The sequence below is a fragment of the Diabrotica virgifera genome, chromosome 3 (genome assembly GCF_917563875.1).
Source record: "Diabrotica virgifera virgifera chromosome 3, PGI_DIABVI_V3a".
NCBI classification, from domain to species: domain Eukaryota; kingdom Metazoa; phylum Arthropoda; class Insecta; order Coleoptera; family Chrysomelidae; genus Diabrotica; species Diabrotica virgifera.
This window is the reverse complement of record NC_065445.1, coordinates 169,594,743-169,616,563: the sequence shown is the minus strand read 5'-3', so window position 1 is coordinate 169,616,563 and position 21,821 is coordinate 169,594,743. Positions and strand designations below refer to the sequence as shown.

At 33.9% G+C, this 21,821-nt stretch overlaps 2 protein-coding genes across 4 annotated transcripts in view; one reads left to right on the top strand and one right to left on the bottom strand.

Annotated features, from left to right (window-relative positions):
• Window positions 1-4,365, bottom strand: part of LOC126881389 (DNA-binding protein Ets97D) — a 95,358-nt gene extending 90,993 nt beyond the window's left edge. The window contains exons 1-2 of one of the 3 annotated variants that reach the window (XM_050645634.1): window positions 4,108-4,365; window positions 3,297-3,460 (exon numbers count right to left, since the gene is read on the bottom strand). In XM_050645634.1, the coding sequence (XP_050501591.1) occupies window positions 3,297-3,460; window positions 4,108-4,196 (253 nt within the window). In that variant the 5' untranslated portion in view covers window positions 4,197-4,365. The remainder of the gene's footprint in view (window positions 1-3,296; window positions 3,461-4,107) is intronic. The other 2 variants (XM_050645635.1, XM_050645633.1) reach the window with 2 other exon arrangements.
• A 1,896-nt stretch (window positions 4,366-6,261) lies between these two features.
• On the top strand, window positions 6,262-20,961 carry LOC126881388 (zinc finger protein 502-like). The gene is made up of 2 exons (XM_050645632.1): window positions 6,262-6,820; window positions 19,207-20,961. Exons 1-2 carry the CDS (start codon window positions 6,382-6,384, stop codon window positions 20,136-20,138), a joined length of 1,371 nt encoding a protein of 456 aa, XP_050501589.1. The 5' UTR covers window positions 6,262-6,381; the 3' UTR covers window positions 20,139-20,961.
• Window positions 20,962-21,821: the final 860 nt, after the last annotated feature.

Here is a 21,821-nt window from a genome sequence, read left to right as displayed (position 1 = left end):
TAAGGTGTGAGCGAAGCAGCTGTTTTACCCTTCGTATAAACTCTGTAGTTATCTCTGTTTTCATTTGTTTATGGTCAATTTTCCGCGCTTGCTTTACTCCAAGATATTTATACATATCGTTTTCACCCATGGCCTCGATGTTCTGGCCATTTTGCATATCGAATTCTCCGGGCTGTACCTTTCCTCTGACTATATTTAAAATACGGCACTTGTCTAGTCCGAAGTGCATACTAATATCATTAGAAAAAGTTTCTACAGTTTTTAGCATCTCATCGAGTTGGTTGCGAGTGGAAGCCATTAATTTCAAATCATCCATGTACAATAAATGATTAAGCTTCGCCACCACATTGTTGTTATTTTTGATACTAAAACCTGCGTCTGTGGAGTTTAATAGCTGAGATAGTGGGTTCATAGCTAGACAGAACCACAGAGGACTCAACGAATCTCCCTGAAACAGGCCCCGGCTGATTGCGATATTTTCAGTTTCGATGTTAATTTCACCAGGTATTTGAAGGTGAATTCTAGTTTTCCACTCTGTCATTATATGCTCTAAAAAGGTCACTATATTATCATCGACTTTATATATTCTCAATATATCTATAAGCCATTCATGCGGCACTGAATCAAAGGCCTTCTTGTAATCAATGAAGGCAGTAAAAAAAATCCTCTTTTTGGAATACGCCTGGTTAGAAATGACTGAGTCGATGATGAGTTGTTCTTTGCAACCCATGGAACCTTTAGCGCATCCTTTCTGTTGAGGCTCTATGATATTGTTCAGAGCACAGTGTTGGTAGATACGCCGGGCTACACAGGATGTGACCAATTTATACAAAGTTGGAAGACAAGTAATTGGGCGGTATTTGGCTGGATCTTGGGTGTTATTTTGATCCTTCGGTATTAAATAAGTGGTACCCTGAGTTAGGAATGCTGGTATATCCTGCGGATTAGAAATAACATGATTAATTAGTGTTGATAAGCACTCATGAATACTCCAAAACTTCTTGAGCCAAAAGTTTTGAACTCCATCTGGTCCAGGAGATTTCCCGTTATGAAGCTCTTTGATGATATTTGAGACTTCTTCAGTAGTGAAGGGTTCGTAAAGGGTAGTAATGTAGTGTTGGCAGTTCTGTGTCGTATCTTCTATCCACCCAGCATTGTTGTTAAGAGCAGCTGGTGTGGAAAGTTGATTTCCCCAAAACTCATGAATTTCTTCTTGGCTTGGGTAAGTCTTATCGACACGTTCTACAGTGGAATTGAGTTTTCGATAGAACGCCTTCTCAGAACTCTCAAAAAGAGCATTGTCGCTTTTGCGGCTGTTACTAACTTTGTACCTCCTTAGTCGCCCTGAATAAACGGAGAGTTTTTGTTTTAATGTATCCAGACACTGATGGGCTGTGTTGTTTTCTGGATCATATCTTGAGTGTCTTGCGGTACTCAGCATTATTTCTTCAGCTCTCCTGATGACTTTTCTACTTGTTACACCTCGTGTGTATTCTGTGACTATACCAATATCCTTACGTAGTAATTCAATCTTTCCGAGCAGTCTTTTTTCCCAGGGTGCAATTCTGTTACCAGTTCTTTCGTTTTTAGTACCCCGTCGTGTTCTGATCTTAACGCCCATTACATTAGCAATTGCTGTTGCTGCACAGTAGATTAGCATGTGCAAATATTCTAATGTGTGGGCTTCTACGACATAATTGGGTAGGACTTCAGTGTTCACAATTTGTAACAGCGCCCCTAGTTTTTTACAAGAGTTTATTCGTGGTAGCGGTGGTCTGCTAAGTGGGTTTGTTCCATTAAACTCCTGTACCGCACGTGCCATTTCGCTTACTAAGTTATCACGTAACTCGTTGTTTTCCTGCTCTGTATTGTCAGGTTGATTTTCTTGTATGGCAAGCTCAGGAATCTGCTCATGAACTTCAACAGAGACTGGATCTTCAATTACAACATCGTTATGAATCTCCCGTTCGACTTCGCTTCTGATGGTATTGCGTCGAGTCTCTGGGATAAGGTTGTTTCTTATAATTACCCGGTATTGGTCTGATACTCGTTGCTCCGATACTTGAATATCTGGGTATGTCCTGCAAAATTCGGCATACAGCTGTTGTCGGTAGCCGATTGTTTCTTGACCGAGGTTTGTCACCTTGTAGTAGAAGCGCAAAATGTTTTCATTAATGGACACAGTCCATTTCATGCGCTGCCTCGGTCGTCCCGCTTGAGTGAACGCCGGCTGATGTTCCAGCGCAGCACCTTCGGCGGGTGGAGCTCTTGTTGTTGTTTGGCTCGCTTGTGGTTGTGATTGTGGTTATTATTATATTGAGTGTGTGATTGGTTGTGATTGTGGATATTATTATTATAATTATTTATGAATATAATAATAAGTATAATTGCGTTTATGTCTATGTTATGCATATATTTCTGTCCCGATTAAACCCCGGTTAACTAACCGGCTGTTAACGGAGACATAAAGTACCGGGCCTAGATCTATCACATCTGAATATCTGATAATTAACCAAATAAAGTTCCTTATCTAGGAAATCATCGTTCAACCAACTTTCAATAATGACAAATATATCAAAGCAAGAACAATTAACTGCTGCAGAGAAATCGGATAATTTTGTCCTTAAACCTCCTACATTATGACAGTAGATTTTCAGTGTATTGGGAACTTGTGGAATGATCATTTCGAGTTTTTTTGCTGATTATATTTGGTTATTTTAGGCTCACCATTAATATACCTTATAACTAGATCTTTCTCACCTTTAGTTATAAGGTATATTAATGGTGAGCCTATTACTTTATATTATAGGACTAGCCCTCAATTGTTAAATGAGAGCAAGTATGGGCCATTCCACGAACATACGCCTGTTTTGGATTACTTCGACAACGAATATTTTACTGTGCAACATAAGAAGTACGAAAGTAAATGGCGCTAATAATTATTCCAATAAACAACAATGTAATTTGCAATTTACTTTCGTTCTTCTTATTTTGCACAGTAAAATATTCGTTGTCGAAGTAATCCAAAACAGGCGTATGTTCATGGAATAGGGTATAATAATTTTATTATTGTTTATTATGTATTTATCAATTTTGTACTAGATCTTATTTTGAATTGTTTTTCTAGTTTGTGTGACATTTTAAATATTTAATTTTTCAATAAATAATAAATAAATACATAAAAAGAAACATTTAAAAAATATATATATATATATATCATAATCAAACCTCTCCATGAGAATTAAGTAAACACCTTCATTAATTAAACTAGTATACCATATTAAGTACCAACATACCCAATTGTGTTGGATCTTCCAAAGCAGATATATTATGTTCACTGTTGCTTGTGTCATTGCTGTCTTCTTCACTAATAATACCTTGAGAATCCAAGTTAAGGGTGCACACAGATGTCTCTGGATCATAGTACTCTGTCATGTTGCCTTCATCATCTAAGATGTACCTTAAAAAAGTGAATGTTTGAAAAAATTTTGTACACATTATTAGGTACTTTTTACCATAGAATACATTTGCTGCCACTGACGCCAAAAGACGTTTTGGGCTACTTGAGTCAGGTACCAATAAACACCTTTTGGCATTGGCATTGATTACCTGTGGAATTAAATAGAGTTCTTTTCGTATTGGCTCCATATGAAAGTGACAATATAAGTGGCAGCGAATGTGTTAATTAGTAGTTCTACAGTTTTCTTAATAAAAGCTGGGATAATACCAAGGAATATATCGTCACCTCAAAGCAACAGTAGGATATGTACATATCCTACTGTTGCACTAGTGCACCAATCAACCAGTTAAGTCATATGGGACCGATGCAATGTGTATGGTATATACGCATATATGGTGCACTCGTGCAACAGTAGGATATGTACATATCCTACTGTTGCTTTGAGGCGACGATATGTAGATGCATAATATTGTTATGGATCTATATTCCTTGATAATACATTTGAGCGAAAAATTAATATAGAGGCATAATGTACATCAAGACTTACTATCTTGGGTAGATATTCTGGCCAATGATATTATAATTTAGGTTCAAGTATACTTCTTACTTTTGACTTAAAAACTCTGTACATGTACACGTATACTTACTTTTTATCTGGCTCTGATTGAGACGTACAAATCTTCTGTCCGAAATCATTTAAACTTAAAATAAATGTTTGAGATTTATTCTTATCCATTTTTTGAGTCAATTTTCTTCAGAATTGTCAGTAATACTCTTTGTTTTGCAGAAAATTAAACACAAACGAGACAAACGACACAAACGTCAACAAAAGAGGTTATTATTTTTCTTCTTCTTCTCTTCATTTGAATGGCCTTAGCTGCCAGGGCTGTCCGGTCAGGATCCGTGAATATAGACTTAAGTCGACTTTACATTACATGATTTATCATGTGATTTGTCTCATATGATTTGGTCATGGAGTGAAATTTACATGTTTACACTGTGTGATTTGTCATATGATTTTGCATTGTTCATACGGCTCGTTTTGTCATAAGCATTGTCATGCGGCTCGTCATGGGAAAAATCATATGACAAATAACATGATAAATCATGTAGTGTAAAGTCGACTTTAAATATTCAAGAGCCGTACCTAATGCCACTTTACATCAAGAATAAATTGAATAAGAAATTGACAAAGTTATTCAAGGCCAAATTTGACGAGTACAAAATGTATGGTTTGTAAAAGAAAATGAAGGAATTTGATGAAATAGAACAATTGGATATGTTTTATTTTGTCAATTTTCTTTTTATTCACGCCAAAATTGGATGTAGCGCTGTGAGCTCGTAGGTAGAGGGGATAATTAAAAATTCGCGAGCGCCAGTAGTGAGAAGTTTGTAAACCTTTACTGGAAATTTGCTTTTTGACGTTCTGCATTAAGAGTTGCATATTATAGCTTTTAAATGTCTCACGAAAGTTATTGTATTAAAGAGTGTCGAAATACTGGTTACAATAGTAACTGTATAGTCTAAAACTTTCCTGTCGCTAAGCATAAAGTCGACTTTACACTACATGATTTATCATGTGATTTGTCATATGATTTTTCCCATGACGAGCCGCATGACAATGCTTATGACAAAACGAGCCGTATTAACAATGCAAAATCATATGACAAATCACATAGTGTAAACATGTAAATTTCACTCCATGACCAAATCATATGAGACAAATCACATGATAAATCATGTAATGTAAAGTCGATGTGATTCAACGACAAACATGGATTGATGAAATTAGAAAAAAGTAAGTAAACACAATTTTAATTTTAAAACGGTAGAAAAATTTGAGCTAAAGAATCAGTTAGCACACTCTCGAATTTTGACGGTTTCAATTTTACAATCCAATCCTAAAACAAAATTTGAATGCGTGAAGATAACGACCAATCACAGCAAACGTAGGATGCCGTTAACTGTCATTCATAAGTTAATATTTAAGAAGTATTATACTATAATTTTATTAAATTATTAAACTTTTTTGCAGAATAAATTTTTTCTAATATTAGTTGTCAACATAAACGTCAAAACGATAAGCAAAAAAAAAGGCTTAAAAATAATCATATTGAATAATAAATTCTGTACTTACTGCTATTAATTATCGATTACAATCCAATTACTTCTTTACGTTGTAAATATTACACGATAAGAATTAAATAATAAGTTTGAAACAACTATTATTTGCTTTTCTACTGTCCTCTTTAAAATTCCGGCCGAAATAGGAACACTAGTCAACCGTTAGATGGCGATGGCAGCCATACCAGCGAAACTCACAGAGTATAGGCAACACTTTTTTCTTTCCAGAAAATTTCCGGTAAAAGTTATACTAGTAATCCTGTAGGTAGGTGGCGATACCAGCGAAGCTCGGAGCGGATACTCCCTTAGTCCTTTTGCAACCGTCCTGCCCAAAAAATTTTCTTCATAAAATAAATAGTATCCTGTTATTCTATGGATACGGCAGGACTTAAAAATTCATCGCAACTCCCAATTTTTTTTTTCATGGAAAATCTAATTTTCACAGGAAACCAGTGGATTTTTACACAAATTGTAAGTACCTTCTCTAACCTTCCAGTATGCCAAAGGGCAGGACTTAGAAAATCGTGATTGAACTTCTGTTAATATCTCCCGGTTTAAAATGCGATAAAAATGTAGCAAGAAGAATGAGTGTGAATGTGCCCTTACCTTAATAGGTGTGGAAGTACCTTAACTGAACGGAACTAGTGACACTGACAACTGACAAGACACTTCACTTCAAGACAGTTCGGCGGTTAACTTCAGAGACGTTGTTCTTCGTTGATTCACAGATTCAACAATACAAACATAATACAAAATAAAAATAGGATCAATATAATAATAAAAGCAAAGAATAGGAAATGAATGGAGTTAGTGAAGAATCTATAAAAATAAAACAAAATGTTTTAATATGTAACAAAGATGGAGATTGTCTAGAGCAACATCTTCAGGTACACAAAAAATCAGAACTGGAAGAGTGCACTTTTGAAAGTAATTACACAAAGGATTCTTTAGCAGACTCCTACTATTCCGAGGATTTTAAAATAGAAGAACAGAATATATTACAATGTGATATAAGTAGCCCATTCCCCCCCATTATTAAGCAAGAAGTTAAAACAGAAATAAAACTAGAACTGGATGAACATAATTTAGAATTAAGTCATGGGTGTGAAACTAGATTTAAAAGTAGGAACACGAAAAATTTAGACAAAGATGTAAAATTACAGATAGCAGCTTCAACTGAGATACATCATGAAAAACATCCTAGAAGTATGAAAGTGTCAAAATTACTGTCCAACTGTAAGTAGGAAGTCATACATAATAAATATTTAAAATTTCAGCTTATGTTTACTGTCCACTTTTAAGTTATTACAGATTTACCATTAATATGTTTTGCAGGTAAAAGAGATTTTTTTATTTATTTTATAAATGAACAAAGTAAATCAAACCTGTGATCAGTGTGGATTACACAATAGTTGAAACTTCAGATATGGGAATGAAAAGTGTTGAGAAAAATATTCGGCGGAAAAACCATAAACAGCAAGCATATGGACACACAGAATAAACCAAGAAATAAAAGTACTATACAATGAGCCTGACATATTAGCAATCATAAAGACACATAGATTAACCTTTCAGAGTTAACGTGCGGACTATGATTCCGCTTGTCTAAATATTTGTCGATTTCTGAAGATTAATTATGATCTCGGTCGTGGCATGCTCGCTAGCTTCAAGTGAGGGGAAATTCTATTCAGTACTGTTGTGAGAATTGTGTTAGTGCGTTTAGTTCTGCTGCTATATTGACTTGCGGAACGTGAGTCCGCACGTTATACAAGTTGTCACAAATCTTCAGGTAAGATTCAATTTTAAAATATTTTATTTTTAGGGTAAATATAAAAATATTTATGTAATTTATAATTGGGAGTAATCTACTGATTACATTTTCTGTATATTTGATTGATATAAACTTATTTTTGTTACAGATTTTTTAAGATGAGTTTCGAAAAGCAACTGGCATATCTTGAAAAGCTGCATGGGTAATTTCTCTCTGATTATGAGCCAGAAGCTGAACCTGACGATGATGATGCTAGTTTGGAAGGAGATTATGAAGAAGTACAGGACCACGATACCGACATGGAAGAACACATTCAGGAGAGAATCTTAGAATCTTCGAAGACAGCAGCGAAGATTGACTTATTTCCGTTCATTTATGTATCTACTTTGCGCAGCTCAAACATTTGTTTTTTATTTAGTCATTGTTTAGTTTCATAGAAACAATTGTTTTGTATTTTTTTAATTTAGGTTTTTGTGATTTATAGGACTCAAAATGTGAAAATGATATATCCGTTCACTTTTATTCTTGAAGCATGAGTTTAAGTGCAAGTTATAATAAATTTGTTTGCAAATGTTTTTTTTGTCTTTATATTTAAACAGTTGACAAGTTCTCAGGCCGTTTTTCCGAAAATATTTGTTTTTTGGACCTTTTCTGGATGTGCGGACTGTGAGTCCGCACGTTACACTTTATGTACTATCATGCCACGTTATCTCTGAAAGGTTAAGATGGATGGGACACCTGCAGAGAATGCCTCAAATCAGGGTACCAAAGTGCCTCCTTACTAGTGTAATAGGAGAAAAGAAGAGGATAGGAAAACCGATGTCAAGATGGAAAGTGGAATTGCAGGAAGATATCAGAAGATTAGGTCAAACATACATAAGGGTCCAGGGCCTGATGGAATCCCACCCAAGTTACTGAAATACTGTAGTTTTAATCTTGCTTGTCCCTTATTCTTTATTTTTCAAAAATCATTACAAACGAGTGAATTCCCTCCCGTTTGGAAAGTTAGTTTTATATCACCGATATTCAAGAATGGAGATAGAAGCAGGGTACAGAGCTACAGACCTATTAGTATCCTTAATACTATACCTAAACTATTCGAGAGTTTAATATGTGACAAAATTAAGCCTACTATACAAAATGTAATCATTGAACAAAACAGTATGGTTTTGTTATGGGGAGATCAACTGAAATGAACTTGTTAAATTATACCTCCTTCTTAAATGAAGCATTGGACAGTAAACAACAGGTAGATGCGATTTATACAGATTTTTCCAAGGCATTCGATAGAGTCAACCATACGTTATTGTTACATAAGATCGAACAGTTGGGTTTCTCTGATCCTCTGCTTAGTTGGATTTGAAATTATCTGTTAGATAGAAGGCAGATAGTTCGTATTAAGAATTATTTCTCTAATGAAATTATAGTTACATCAGGTCTACCTCAAGGCTCCCACTTAGGACCTATCCTTTTTAATTTATTTATAAATGACATAAATAAAAGCTTCAATTTTGCTCAATTTCTTCTTTTTGCTGATGACCTTAAATTATTTCACATAATTACCTCTGATTTGGATCACTACAATTTGCAATCAGATCTTAATGGTCTTGTGGAATTGTGCTCACTTAATGGTATGGACTTAAATGCAAACAAATGCCATGCTATAACTTTTACTCGAAGACACTTTGAGAATAATTCTTACTTTATACGGGACACTAGGTTACAGTTAGTTGACTCAGTTATAGATCTGGGTGTTATTCTTGATACTAACTTGAATTTCAACCTACACATTAATAGCATGGTTTCTAAGTCATTAAAGATGCTTGGCTTTGTTAAAAGATGCAGCTATGACTTTACGACTGGTCGTTCTTTAAAATTTCTTTATTGTTCTTTGGTTAGACCACATTTAGATTATGCATCATGTGTTTGGTCACCTCAATATAACGTGTCATATTAATAAAATCGAACAAGTTCAGCGTAAATTCTTACGTTATTATGCTTATAAGATGCATCTCACTGGTCAAAGTTATGAGTCTTTACTGCAAATTATTCGACTTGACTCATTACAGAGTCTTCGTCAACATAAAGATCTTTGCTTCTTATATAACTTAATTCATGGTCATAAATTCTGTATCCCACTTTTAAATAAAATTGGTCTACATGTACCTTCAAGAACCACCCGTTCTGTGACCACCTTCCACGAGGTCATTAACCGCACAAATTATGGTTCAAGTTCCTATCTCTCTAAAACTATTAAATTAGCAAACACATTATCTCCGCAAATTGATTTCTTTGTGAACGACTTTACTGCGTTTTCCACACAATTACATTTATACTTAACTAAATGTTCTAATTTCAAGACTGATTTGTCAACTACTGTTATTGTCTTTGTTCTAGGATAAGTTGTATTTGTCAATTTCAAAATGTTCTAGCTCTCAATTGTTAAATGAGAGCAAGTAATTTTATTCTTTGTTGTTTGTTATGTATTTACCAATTTTGTACCTACTAGATCTTATTTTTCTAATTTGTGTGACATTTTAATTTAATTGTATCATGTACTAATGGACTTCGGTCCGTAAATAAATAATAAATAAAGATTAAAAGTGACCAACTGTGGAAGAAAAGCAAGGAACAGAAACGAATGGAGAAGAATAGTCAACCAAGCCGTGGGCCTCCTAGGCCTGTGGTGCTAATGTACAGTAGGAAAAATGAAAGAATACCCATGAACGAACATATAGAACACGCTGTATTTTCCTGTCACTGTGTCACAAAGAAAATTGTCCAGCGCCAGTACGTGTAATAATAATTATTACATGTACTTGCGCTGGCCAATTTTTGTCCAGCCATTGTAGCCATTATAGTAGAAAATATCCATGATTACAAAATTATTTGTTTTTTGTTGAATGTCTGCACTCAACTTACCGTGTACCGGTATCTTTCTTTATATTAAAGTATTTTATGTTTTTGCGGTTTTCCGAATACTAGGTTTTTTAACTTTTGATGTCAAATATCTCTGGATCGTTAGATGATAGAAGGTCCAATTTTTTGCAGTAGTTGTAAATAGATAATATCAAGACAAGTCCCTGGTCAACTTTTATTGAAAAAGATACAAAAACAAGTAAAATAAAAAATATTATCTAAACTTTTTTGGGTTTTTTTGTAAGAGTATTTGAAAACATTTTAAAATAAATTAACTAATTTAACTCCACCTAGAAGTTATTTCCAATGGTATTAGCTTTCTTCTCTCTATGTATGTGTATCTTTTTCGGGTATATTACTAAGTTCAAGTGTGGCTTGGTTATCAGCTAGATCCAAAAGACTGGGGATGGAAATTAGTCGACAGTTCATTAGAACCAATTCAAACTTTACTCCCACCTGCGCCGGAAAAACTCCTGAACACAATTTTTTTTAGCATGCACTAATTTTCAAAACCGGTCGTGCGCCAATGTTGAATCACCAACAATTGAGGATTCATTTGATTCTATCGAGGAGCCATGCGGTGTGTCATTATTGGGACAATTTACTTGCACGCAGGATGAACAAGAAGAAGAAGAACTAGAAGGTGAAGAAGAACAAGGAGAAGAGGAAGAAGTATTAGAAAATTATAAACCAGTTGGATAAATTTTCCTTTTTGTTAATTTATACCGCTTTTTATAACTTTTATCATTTTTAACCCTTGCCAATATCAATTAATTATTCAATAGCTTCAAATTAAACAGAATCATAACAGATCCGTCGAATAGGCCTACTGGGAAAACCACGTTAAAAAACGCGCTAAGTATTACAGTACCTCAAAGGTGGTGTGGAAACGTGTGCGCATATTATGACGATTACAACTTTTTGAATCGTTGTATCTCAAAAACGGTGGCTCTTAGGAAAAAAAGTAATAAGACATTTTTTATAGATAATTATCTGATCTAAAATTTTTGTTAGAACTAATTTTATGATAAAACTGACCGTTTCGCTGAAAATCGCTAAAAACCATATTTGGTGACCTTTGTGGTATTATTTATTTTATTTTTTATTTATTGGTACACATCACAAACACCAGTAATAAACAAAAAATGTTACAATGGTAATCACAGGTGATGGCAACTTACAAACTAACAAACAAAACAACAGACTAACAATAACAAAAGAAAATACATATATATATACACATATATGATATAGATCTATACAGTCGGAAAAATGAAAGAATACCCATGAACGAACATATAAAACACGCTGTATTTTCCTGTCACCGTGTCACAAAGAAAATTGTCCAGTGCAAGTACATGTAACAATAATTATTACATGTACTTGCGCTGTCCAATTTTTTGTGTGACACGGTGACAGGAAAATACAGCGTGTTTTATATGTTCGTTCATGGGTATTCTTTCATTTTTCCTACTGTATGTTATATAACTTCTAATTGCACCTGAAAATTATCCCAGCCCACCAGAAGTTTCTGAATATCTTTACAACTTGCATCGAAAAAATCCAGTTCTGGATGTTGGTCTAAAAATTCATTACAAACTCTGAGCATATTATTGATAGGAGATAAACTGTTCCATACAAAAAAAGGTTTCCTATTTATAATTCTCAGCCTAATCTTTGGTATCTTAAAATGTACAAAATTAACCATTCCACAGCTTTTATACTTAAAATTATTTACAATATTATATATGAACATCACAGACTGCCGATCCCTTCTAGCAGAGAGTCTTTCGACTTTGAAATACCTTAGCATTGAATAATATGAGATCATATAAGGGTACACTCTATATTTTCTGAAATAAAGATATCTTAAAAAACGCTTTTGAACCTTTTCAATTAAATCCGTTTTAAAAGCTGTTGTTGGGGACCATATGACTGACGCATATTCTAGATTTGGTCTTACAATGGCATTGTAGAGCCTTATAATTGTGTCAATATAAAAGTCCCTAGAATTACGTATAATACGTATAATTATAATATCACCCTGTACAAAAGATGTTTGATTGAAAGTAAAGCATATCATTGATTGCCCGCCCTTGACCAAGGCTGGCGCGTGAGGTCGAAATAGTTCATTCTATATATATATATATATATATATATATATATATATATATATATATATATATATATATATATATATATATATATATATATATATATATAAGTGAATGCCCGATGATATGATATCATCATTATTATTTGTAGTAGTAATGTAAAGGTAGGTCGTTACTGTGATATGTAAACAATTTATTATGGTTAATCGTTGATGGAGTTAAATGTAAATATAACGTATTTGAACCAAGAAGAGAGTTTTAATTAATTGGGACCTAGAAGGCAGTAACCACACACTTATTTATGACACCTTTGACCCCACGTAAATTTTTTAGCTCGGGTCGGATTTATGAGGACTTTGTAGATTTCATTTATGATGGTATTTTGAACAATCCTGCCAATTTTCGGCTTGATGGTAATTTTTGTAACCTCGGATGTCTAAGTTGACCGGATTACTTATAGTTTTTGCGTTATTTATGAAAAATCGGTTAATAACTCAAAAAGTTTTGATTTATTTTAATAACTTTATATAACGAATTTGTCCCTATATCGAATTATGGGGTTATTTTTAATAAAATAATTTTTACCCCCGAGACGGGATGGCATCCACCCTCAGGGTATAAGCGCAAGTTGGCATCATGTCACCTTTGTTCTTTGAAGTATCCTCTAACTACTCTCCAATTTTCATGAAAATCGATGGGGATTCAACGAAATCGGACGTGAAAACCTTCAGTGACTGCACTATATTATAAATAGGGAGAAGTGTATTTTTGACGTGTGTAAAATAAATAATTCCTAGCTGAGCGCTTTCGGCTTACAAAGCCATCTTCAGAGCTATGGTCAAAAGGTTCAAAATACCACTATGAAGAGAGATGGATCCCATGTATGATATAAAATACTTCTATTTCTTATGCAGTTTTTTATTTGATAAAAAAAACCTTGTCTGACTGTTGAAAAAATGCTCAATTTTGTTGTTGTTTTTGAGGTCGGAAAAGTTAAAACATCTATTACAAGCACAAAGGACCTTCATACGAAAAATTACATTACATATAACGAATATTTGATCATGGTAAGGTCAAGAAACCTTACCATCTGAAGTCTACGGTGTCAGCATGCAGATTCTGACACCATAGACTTCAGATGGTAAGGTTACTTGACCTTACCATGATCAAATATTCGTTGTATGTAATGTAATTTTTCGTGTGAAGTCCTTTGTGCTTGTAATAGATGTTTTAACTTTTCCGACCTCAAAAACAACAACAAAATTGAGCATTTTTTCAACAGTCAGAAAAGGTTTTTTGCGAAAGCGCTCAGCTAGGAATTATTTATTTTACACACTTCAAAAATACACTTCTCCCTATTTACCTGTTGTCATAAGTGTGTACAAAACTATTTCAGTCTTTACATTTTTAAATATCATATTAATTAACTGAATTAATAATTTAAGCGATTATACAACAGTTATCGAAGAACATTCAAAAGTCATCTCTAAGTTAATGGTGGCAATGTCACTGTCTAGTAATGTTTATGTACATATCTATACCAGCATAGCCACCTTTACTTAACAAGCCATGAAGTTGAAACTTGGCAACATCTATTGGTAGACCGATTAATTCTGACAGTTCTCATTTGTTTTTAAATAATTTTCACTGTATACAGAGAAACTGAAATATTTTACAATATTTCATGCTCCAAATTATAAAGAACATTAAAAGGTATGTTATTAAGATGATTTTAGTTCAATATAATATATTTTTATATAAACTTGCGTGCATATAGAAATCCGTCAACTTAAAAAATTTGTCATTTTTAATGTCTCATATTTCCTAAACCTGTTGGCAGATTTAAGTGATTTTTTTAATATGTTATAGCCTAATTCTTTAACAATACCACTGTAATAATATTGTTGCTAACCAGTTAAATTTTTATGGTGTACTGAAATACTGAAATTAAAACCCAACTATAGACTCCGGTTTTCTTAACATTCTGTTTTTTGATTAATTCGTTTATATTTAACAACTAGATTTGTTATTTATCAATTCAGGGCGTTTCTAAATAAGTCCGACAAACTTTAAGGGGAAAGGAACAAAATGCAAAATTTTGACGCCTGTATTTTAAATGTAATCATTTTTTTCGAATTCTGAGAAAACTAATAAGTATTTTTGAAAAATTTAAACGCAGAATAAAAGATTACTTTATTACCGAGGGCCGAAAGTCCCTTAGAATGAATAAAAAGTTTTTTTAATGACATATTTGAAACTAAAAATCACACTAAATTTTCTTAGTTTTTCACCCCTGTAAGTTATTAAAATAAACATAGAAGTTTGCAGGGACTTTGGACCCTCGGTCCTAACGTATTCTTTCACTCTGTGTTTAAATTTTTGAAAAATACTTATTAGTTTTCTCAGGATTCGAAATAAATGAATCCCGTTTATATTCTTGTTATTGGTTTTTTTTGTATAATAAACGTTACTTACAAGGAATTACTTTTAATATTATTTTGTACAAACTTCTAATTAATAATATTTTCTTGTTCGACTCAAAAAATACTATAAATTTTACCAGAATTTGTACTTTAAAATCGTAGTTTCGAAAGCGGTAGTCCGAAAGTCAGACTACCGACGTCATCAATTGCGACGTTGCCTTTTTCTCTTCATGGCTTGTAAAGTAAAGGTGGCTATGATACCAGTGGTAATTTTATTACACGTAATTTGCCGTGTAAAGACAAAATAGGGATAGCCGTAAAATATTTGCGCCTGCCCTCTTAAAGGGATTTTGATAAAAGTTTTTATACCTTTTACAAAGGATTTTATCAAAAAAAAATTCGTGATTGATGGTATACAGCAAGTTATGGAAAAATTCTTTCTTTTCCTTGTGGATTTCAAATATAAACATTTTCTAGGCCACTTGTCGCCTGTATGATAATAGTTATTTTCCTAACAAGTGCAGAAAGTCATTCTTTTCCGCACGCGACTGCAGTTTGCCGAACGACGCGACGCGGGAGACAAGCAGTCGAGTGCGGAAAAGAGACTTTCTGCAAGAGTTAGGAACAATAGTTTTTCTAAGAGTCTTTAAAAAATTACCAAGTCTTAATCAATTAATTTAATTAATATGAAAATACATACACAAATTAATTCTTTGACAAGGTTGTCAAAACCAAACTTTCAATATAATTAGTTAGCATGACGACGATCTTGGTTTCCATGACGATGATTCAAAACGACTGTTATTGTCTACCGATTTGACTTTCGAATATTATGTCAAAATAATTTTAGTTCATCGAATTGTCGCGTTAATTTCATTAAAACAGGAACACCATAAGATATATTTTAAATAAATTAGTAAATAATATCTAAATATTAGTTTATTGCATGTATTATAATTACTTTAAGGCCATATTAACATATCTAAATTAACACGCGTGCGGAAAAGTAAAAACCGCGTGCGGAAAAGTAACACGCGTGCGGAAAAGTGAAACTTTCTAAACTAAAATGCGTGCGCGAAAGTAGACATTTTTGCACGCTCGTAGAAAAATACACTTTTTGTCGGCGATAGTGGAATTCATAACATATACAATGATCGAATCATTAATCATTTCTGGTAAAGCAAAACGGAAACGGTGTCGCTCTCAGCATCAAAGGAACTCACCACGCATTCGGACCAATTACACGGTCTAGGACGTTTCATCGTCGCCAGTTCATCGCCGGCCGATTCATCGCTAACTGATTTATTTCCAAATTTCTGACCAATTTTCTACAGTTACATTTATTATTTTTTTTCAAAAAAAAAATTTAATGAAAATATCAGTCCAAAAAACAAAAAGCTTAGTAATTGCCAAAGAACCAATAAGATGCAAATTGGAGTTAGACAATCAAATTATACAACAAGTAATGACTTTCAAATATCTGGGAATTAATCTATCAGCCGACAACAATATCGAAGAAGAGGTGAAAGACCAAATAATTAAAGCCAGTAGAACGGCCGGATGCCTAAACGACACAATTTGGAAAAACAAACACCTAAGATTGGAAACAAAGGCCCGAATATATAAGTCAGTTATTAGGCCAGTTATGACTTACACGGCCGAAACAAGACCAGATACAAGCAAAACACGAAGACATCTGGAAACCAACGAAATGAAGATCTTAAGAAGGATTGCTGGAAAAGGACTACAGGATAGGGTAAGAAGTGAGGAAATCAGACGCATATGTGGAGTAGACAATATAAATACCTGGGTAAAGAACAGAAAAGAAGAGTGGAATGAGCACATAAGCAGAATGTCTGAATCAAGGATAGTAAGAATAGCCAGGGACAAGTCACCGTTAGGCAGGAGAAGTATAGGACGCCCAAGGAAAAGATGGAATGACAACTTAGGGGCAGAATGAAAGGCACCGTTGAAGAAAAACAGGCAGTACTGCCTATATAAAAGAAGAAGAAGAAGAAGACATTTATTATTTATTTTGTAATATTAATTAGGAATTCTAGGAAATGACCTAACCTAACCTAACCTGACACTACATAAATTTGAACATATATATTGCTACAAGGCCATTTTAGGGGAAGTAGAAATAGAACAGTAAATTAATATAATATTTTTTATCTTTTTAATTGTCATAAGTTTTGAACTGAATTTAACGTCGTGTCGTGTCAATAATACAAAATCAACTGACTAACTGGCGATGAAACGGACGGCGATGAAATGGACTGGCGATGAAACGTCCCATTCCGCCAATCGCATATTGGATTATATTAAAAAATAAATATTCTATCGCATAATATTTTGCGTATCCGTTTTTGTGTGGGAAGCTAACGAACTTAATGAAAATTTGGGTTATAAGAATTCGCAATATACCGGGGTGGTCATAAGAGAGGATCTTTTTAAATTCATGATATAAAAAACAGGGACGAAATTTTTCGTGTCCTCGGCATCGTTTCAATCTAGAAGGTGAATTGAGTACGTTAAATATGTGTTTTTACTATTGAAAGCCCTTTTGTGTTTTGCCATACGTTTGTTATAGGTTATTGGGACCGTGCAAGTTCGGCAAAGCGACCCCTATTTCTACGCTCTATACTAAAATTCGCACTTTTAATTATATTGGCCAATTATATTAGTCCTGGTTACTGGATAATTGTCAAGGCCATAGTCCAAAAAAATAATAAGAAGAAAAAATAAGATTCAGGTTATGTTATGAAAACGTCAATAATTGTATGTAGTAAATAAAATTAGTTATTAAAATGCAGTACTGCAAGCAAAATAAAATTAATTAAATTTACCTTTATATAATAACTGCATATCATATCAATATTGTGAAGCAATATATAATTTTTCTGCTTCATTGACAGAAGGTATGAAATATACGTCAATTTGACAATTTCAATTGACAATATGAATTATTTAAGATAGTTGCAATATTTCTCCGCGACTCGCGCAGGGTCGTTTCTCGTTTCCCCTTCCAAGTACTTGCACACCCCGAATAGGTTCTGCCAGTTTGACTGATATAAAACACAAAAAATACAGACATCGTCCAATTTACTTACCGTTGCACGTCATCCGCGCCATAGCCTGTGACACGATACCAACACGAAATATCTAGACGGTAGGTGTGTTCCCCTTTAGAATCATTTTGCTTCTAAAAAAAGAACACACCCACCGCCTAAATATTTCGTGTTGGTATCGTGTCACAGGCTATGGCGCGGATGACGTGCAACGGTAAGTAAATTGGACGAGGTATAAAAATATCTGATATAAATGGACTTAGGAACTTATCTGATAGAAATTGGCTTATGGACCATTTCGAAACAACGATTTCAAAACACTCCACATTCAAACAGTAGTTCTTATATTTATGGAGATAGGTGGGCGATACTGGTATGTTTTACAAGAACTAATAGGCAACTTGACCAATACTTGTCATACATTATTTCACTCCATAGTAATATTGAATTTACAGTAGAAACATGTGGTGACTGTCCAAAAACTTACATCAGTCAAACTGCAGAACCTTTAAAGGCCGCGTCTCACCATAAAATAATTTGATCAAACAGTTTGAGCAAACTTGACGTACTTGAGGAAGTACGTCAAAGTGACGTCACAATTGCAGTTTTTTTTTAATTCTAAAAATCTGTGCTCTCACTATCAGTCTAGTTTGATCAATTTTTTTGTATTGAGTTGTCTAACTTGTTTGTACTTTATTTAAAATTAAAATTTTTCATTATTATCCACAATGAACACTCAGGATGTGACGTCACTAACTGTCACTTTCAGTTTGCTCAAATTATTTGATGGTGGGACGCGGTCTTTACAAACGCATGACAGAACACAAAAGGGCGTTCAACCCAGTTCCCAAGACACTTCACCTTCTAGATCATAGTCATTCTTTTAATGAACAGTATCAAATTCTTCATATTCAAAATAAAGGCATTAATCTGTCGTTATTAGAATCTTTGAAAATTAATAAATTAAAAAATAGATATAATTCGGAATGAGAAGGCATTCTGACGAAACCGCTGTAGTGACATTAACTATTCTCTAACAACTAAAGTAAAAGCCAGAGATAGAATGTAGTGTTAGTCTTACGGCGCGCATGGATGCTGCTCATGTCGGCACAGTAGTATACAACCGTAGGCAGTGATATGATTCTTAAATCCGGTCCTAATGCACCGCTCGGGGCAAACCGGCAACGTGGTCGGCCGTTCTCCGGTAAGAAATACATTGCCCTATGCTACCCGCACTGCGTTCTAACTGTGGCTTTTGGTATATAGTTGTTAGATTTTGCTTATGATCTACATGCAAAGTGTTACATTTTGATTTTTATTTTAGGTTTACCTCAGAACGAGATTAAAACAAAATCCGAAAGAATGATAGTAACACACACTGGAGAAAAGCCTTATAAGTGCGACATTTGTTTTAAACAATTTGGTGTAGTTGGAACTTTAAAAAGGCATATGCTAATACACACTGGAGAAAAGCCTTATACGTGTGAAATTTGTTTTAAGCAATTTACTTATGCAGGAAATTTAAAAAGTCATTTCAAATTGCACACTGGAGAAAAGCCTTACAAGTGTACAATTTGTTTTAATCAATTTAGACAAGAGGGAAATTTGAAACAGCATTTAAGAATACACACTGGAGAAAAGCCTTACAAGTGTGAAATTTGTTCTAAGCAATTTACACAAGAGGGAAATTTGAAAAATCATGTAAGAATACACACTGGAGAAAAGCCCAACAAGTGCGACATTTGTTTTAAGCAATTTGCTGAAGCAGGAACTTTAAAATTTCATATGAGAATACACACTGGAGACAAGCCTTACAAGTGCAAAATTTGTACTAAGCGATTTAGTCAAAATAACAATTTGAAAAAGCATTTAAGAATACACACTGACGAGAAGCCTTACAAGTGCCAGATTTGTTTTAAGCAATTTACTCAAGCAGGAAATTTAAAAAATCATTTCAAATTGCATACTGGAGAAGAGCCTTACAAGTGTGAAATTTGTTTTAAGCAATTTAGACAAGCGGGAAATTTGAAAAATCATTTAAAAATACACACTGGAGAAAAGCCATATAAGTGCGAAATTTGTTTTAAGCAATTTGCTGAATCAGGAGCTTTAAAAAGTCATTTGAGAATACACACTGGAGATAAGCCTTACAAGTGTAAAATTTGTTCTAAGCGATTTAGTGAAAAGGGAAATTTGAGAAAGCATTTAAAGATACACACTGGCGAAAAGCCTTACGGGTGTGAACCAGGACCGTAACTACCATTGGGGCAACTGAGGCGGTGCCACGGGGCCCCCTTTTGTTTGGCCGTGCATAAATTTTAAAGAGGAAAATAAAAATATGTATGTTAACAGCCGATCCCAACGAAATGTTTTCAAACGACACAATTTTAAACAGACTTAAAGTTTTAATTTTTCACTGGAGAAATTAGCCTTTTTATTTTTAGTTAGTTATTTAGAAAATTAGTTATTTCGGGGTAATAAAACCTAAAATGTCATTGGAAGAGGGGCCTCCTCCGGGCGAAGCTGGGGCCGCCGAGACCTTTCGTAATGATATAAAGATGTCCAGGAAGGGATGCATCAGGAGAGTATTTAATCGCCCATCCCATATAACATTTTTGTTTCAGATTTGCCAACAGATGTAAGAACATTTTCTAACAAATTTTTAACATCAGTTTATAACATGCCAGACATGTTAATTATAGATCACAACATGTTGTCTTCAACCTAGCTGATGTTTGTACAGCTTGTATAATATATCTGACCGTCCCTATAATTGTGGCCAAGGCTGTGAGGTCGTTTTCAAAATTAAAATTAATCAAGAATTATCTTAGGAATTCAATGGGACAAGACCGACTTAGCATCTTGGCTCGACTTTCTATTAAAAATGAACGTGCCAAGAGGATCAACTTAGACAACGTCATTGAAGAGTTTGCCATGATGAAATTAGAAGTAGGGAGTTTTAATCGGGAAACTGTAGTAACTTATTTCAATAGATAATGTAATTTTAATGTATGTAAATATATTATGTTGAAAAGTAATCATGATTTCTATTTTTCAAAATAAAAGAAGCTACATCTTAGATTTTTGCGTTTAATTATTCCTCATTTTGTACTTTATTATCACTCCTAAACATACTGAATAAAGCTTCAACATGTAATAAGTGGTATATAGAGTGTACGTTAAACTACGTTTCACTTTGTGATTTGTGTCTCGAGAGATAAAGCTTCAACATGTAATAAGTGGTATATAGAGTGTATGTTAAACTACTTGGTCAACTAAAATAGCAATATGCAGGTACAAGAAACTTCAGTCATGGAATGCATTAAAATGCGTTTTTAAGGGGTTACATATCGAACATTTTTTCGGAACCCCCCTTCCGCTGGCTTTAAACTCCCCAGACCCTCCGGCCCCCAGATAACGTTTGTCCCGGGGCCCCCAACATTGTTCTTATGACCCTGGTGTGAACTTTGTTCTAAGCAATTTAGTCAAGGTATGTAGAACGTTGAAAAAGCATTTAAGGATGCACACTGGAGAAAATTTATAAGTGTAAAGGTTGTTTTCAGCAGCTTGCTTTCCACATAGATCCACAGAACATTATTTTTCAGAAAAAGTATGTTAAGAATATGCATAAGTGCAGTTAATTAGATATTGCTACATCTGTAAGTAAATCTTGCAAATAATAAATAAATGTGTGTATGTATATAGCGTGAGGCAGATAAAGGGCCAATTAAAAATATCTCAAGAACTAAAGGTAACTGAACCATGAAAATTGGAATTAAGGGATTTTGAAGAGTGAACTATTTAATGAAAATATTTTCATCATCCAAAATCATATTAATATTCCACGATTTACAACTTATCACACACAACATTTTAATGAAAAATCATATGGAGGCACTGCAATAATAGTTAGTAATAAACTAAAGCACTACGAAATAG

Coding starts and splice junctions, on each gene's coding strand:
- LOC126881388 (XM_050645632.1), top strand. CDS start 6,382: ATGAATGGAGTTAGTGAAGAATCTATAAAAATAAAACAAAATGTTTTA. Junction 6,821..19,206: donor GTCAAAATTACTGTCCAACT/GTAAGTAGGAAG, acceptor TTTTTATTTTAG/GTTTACCTCAGAACGAGATT.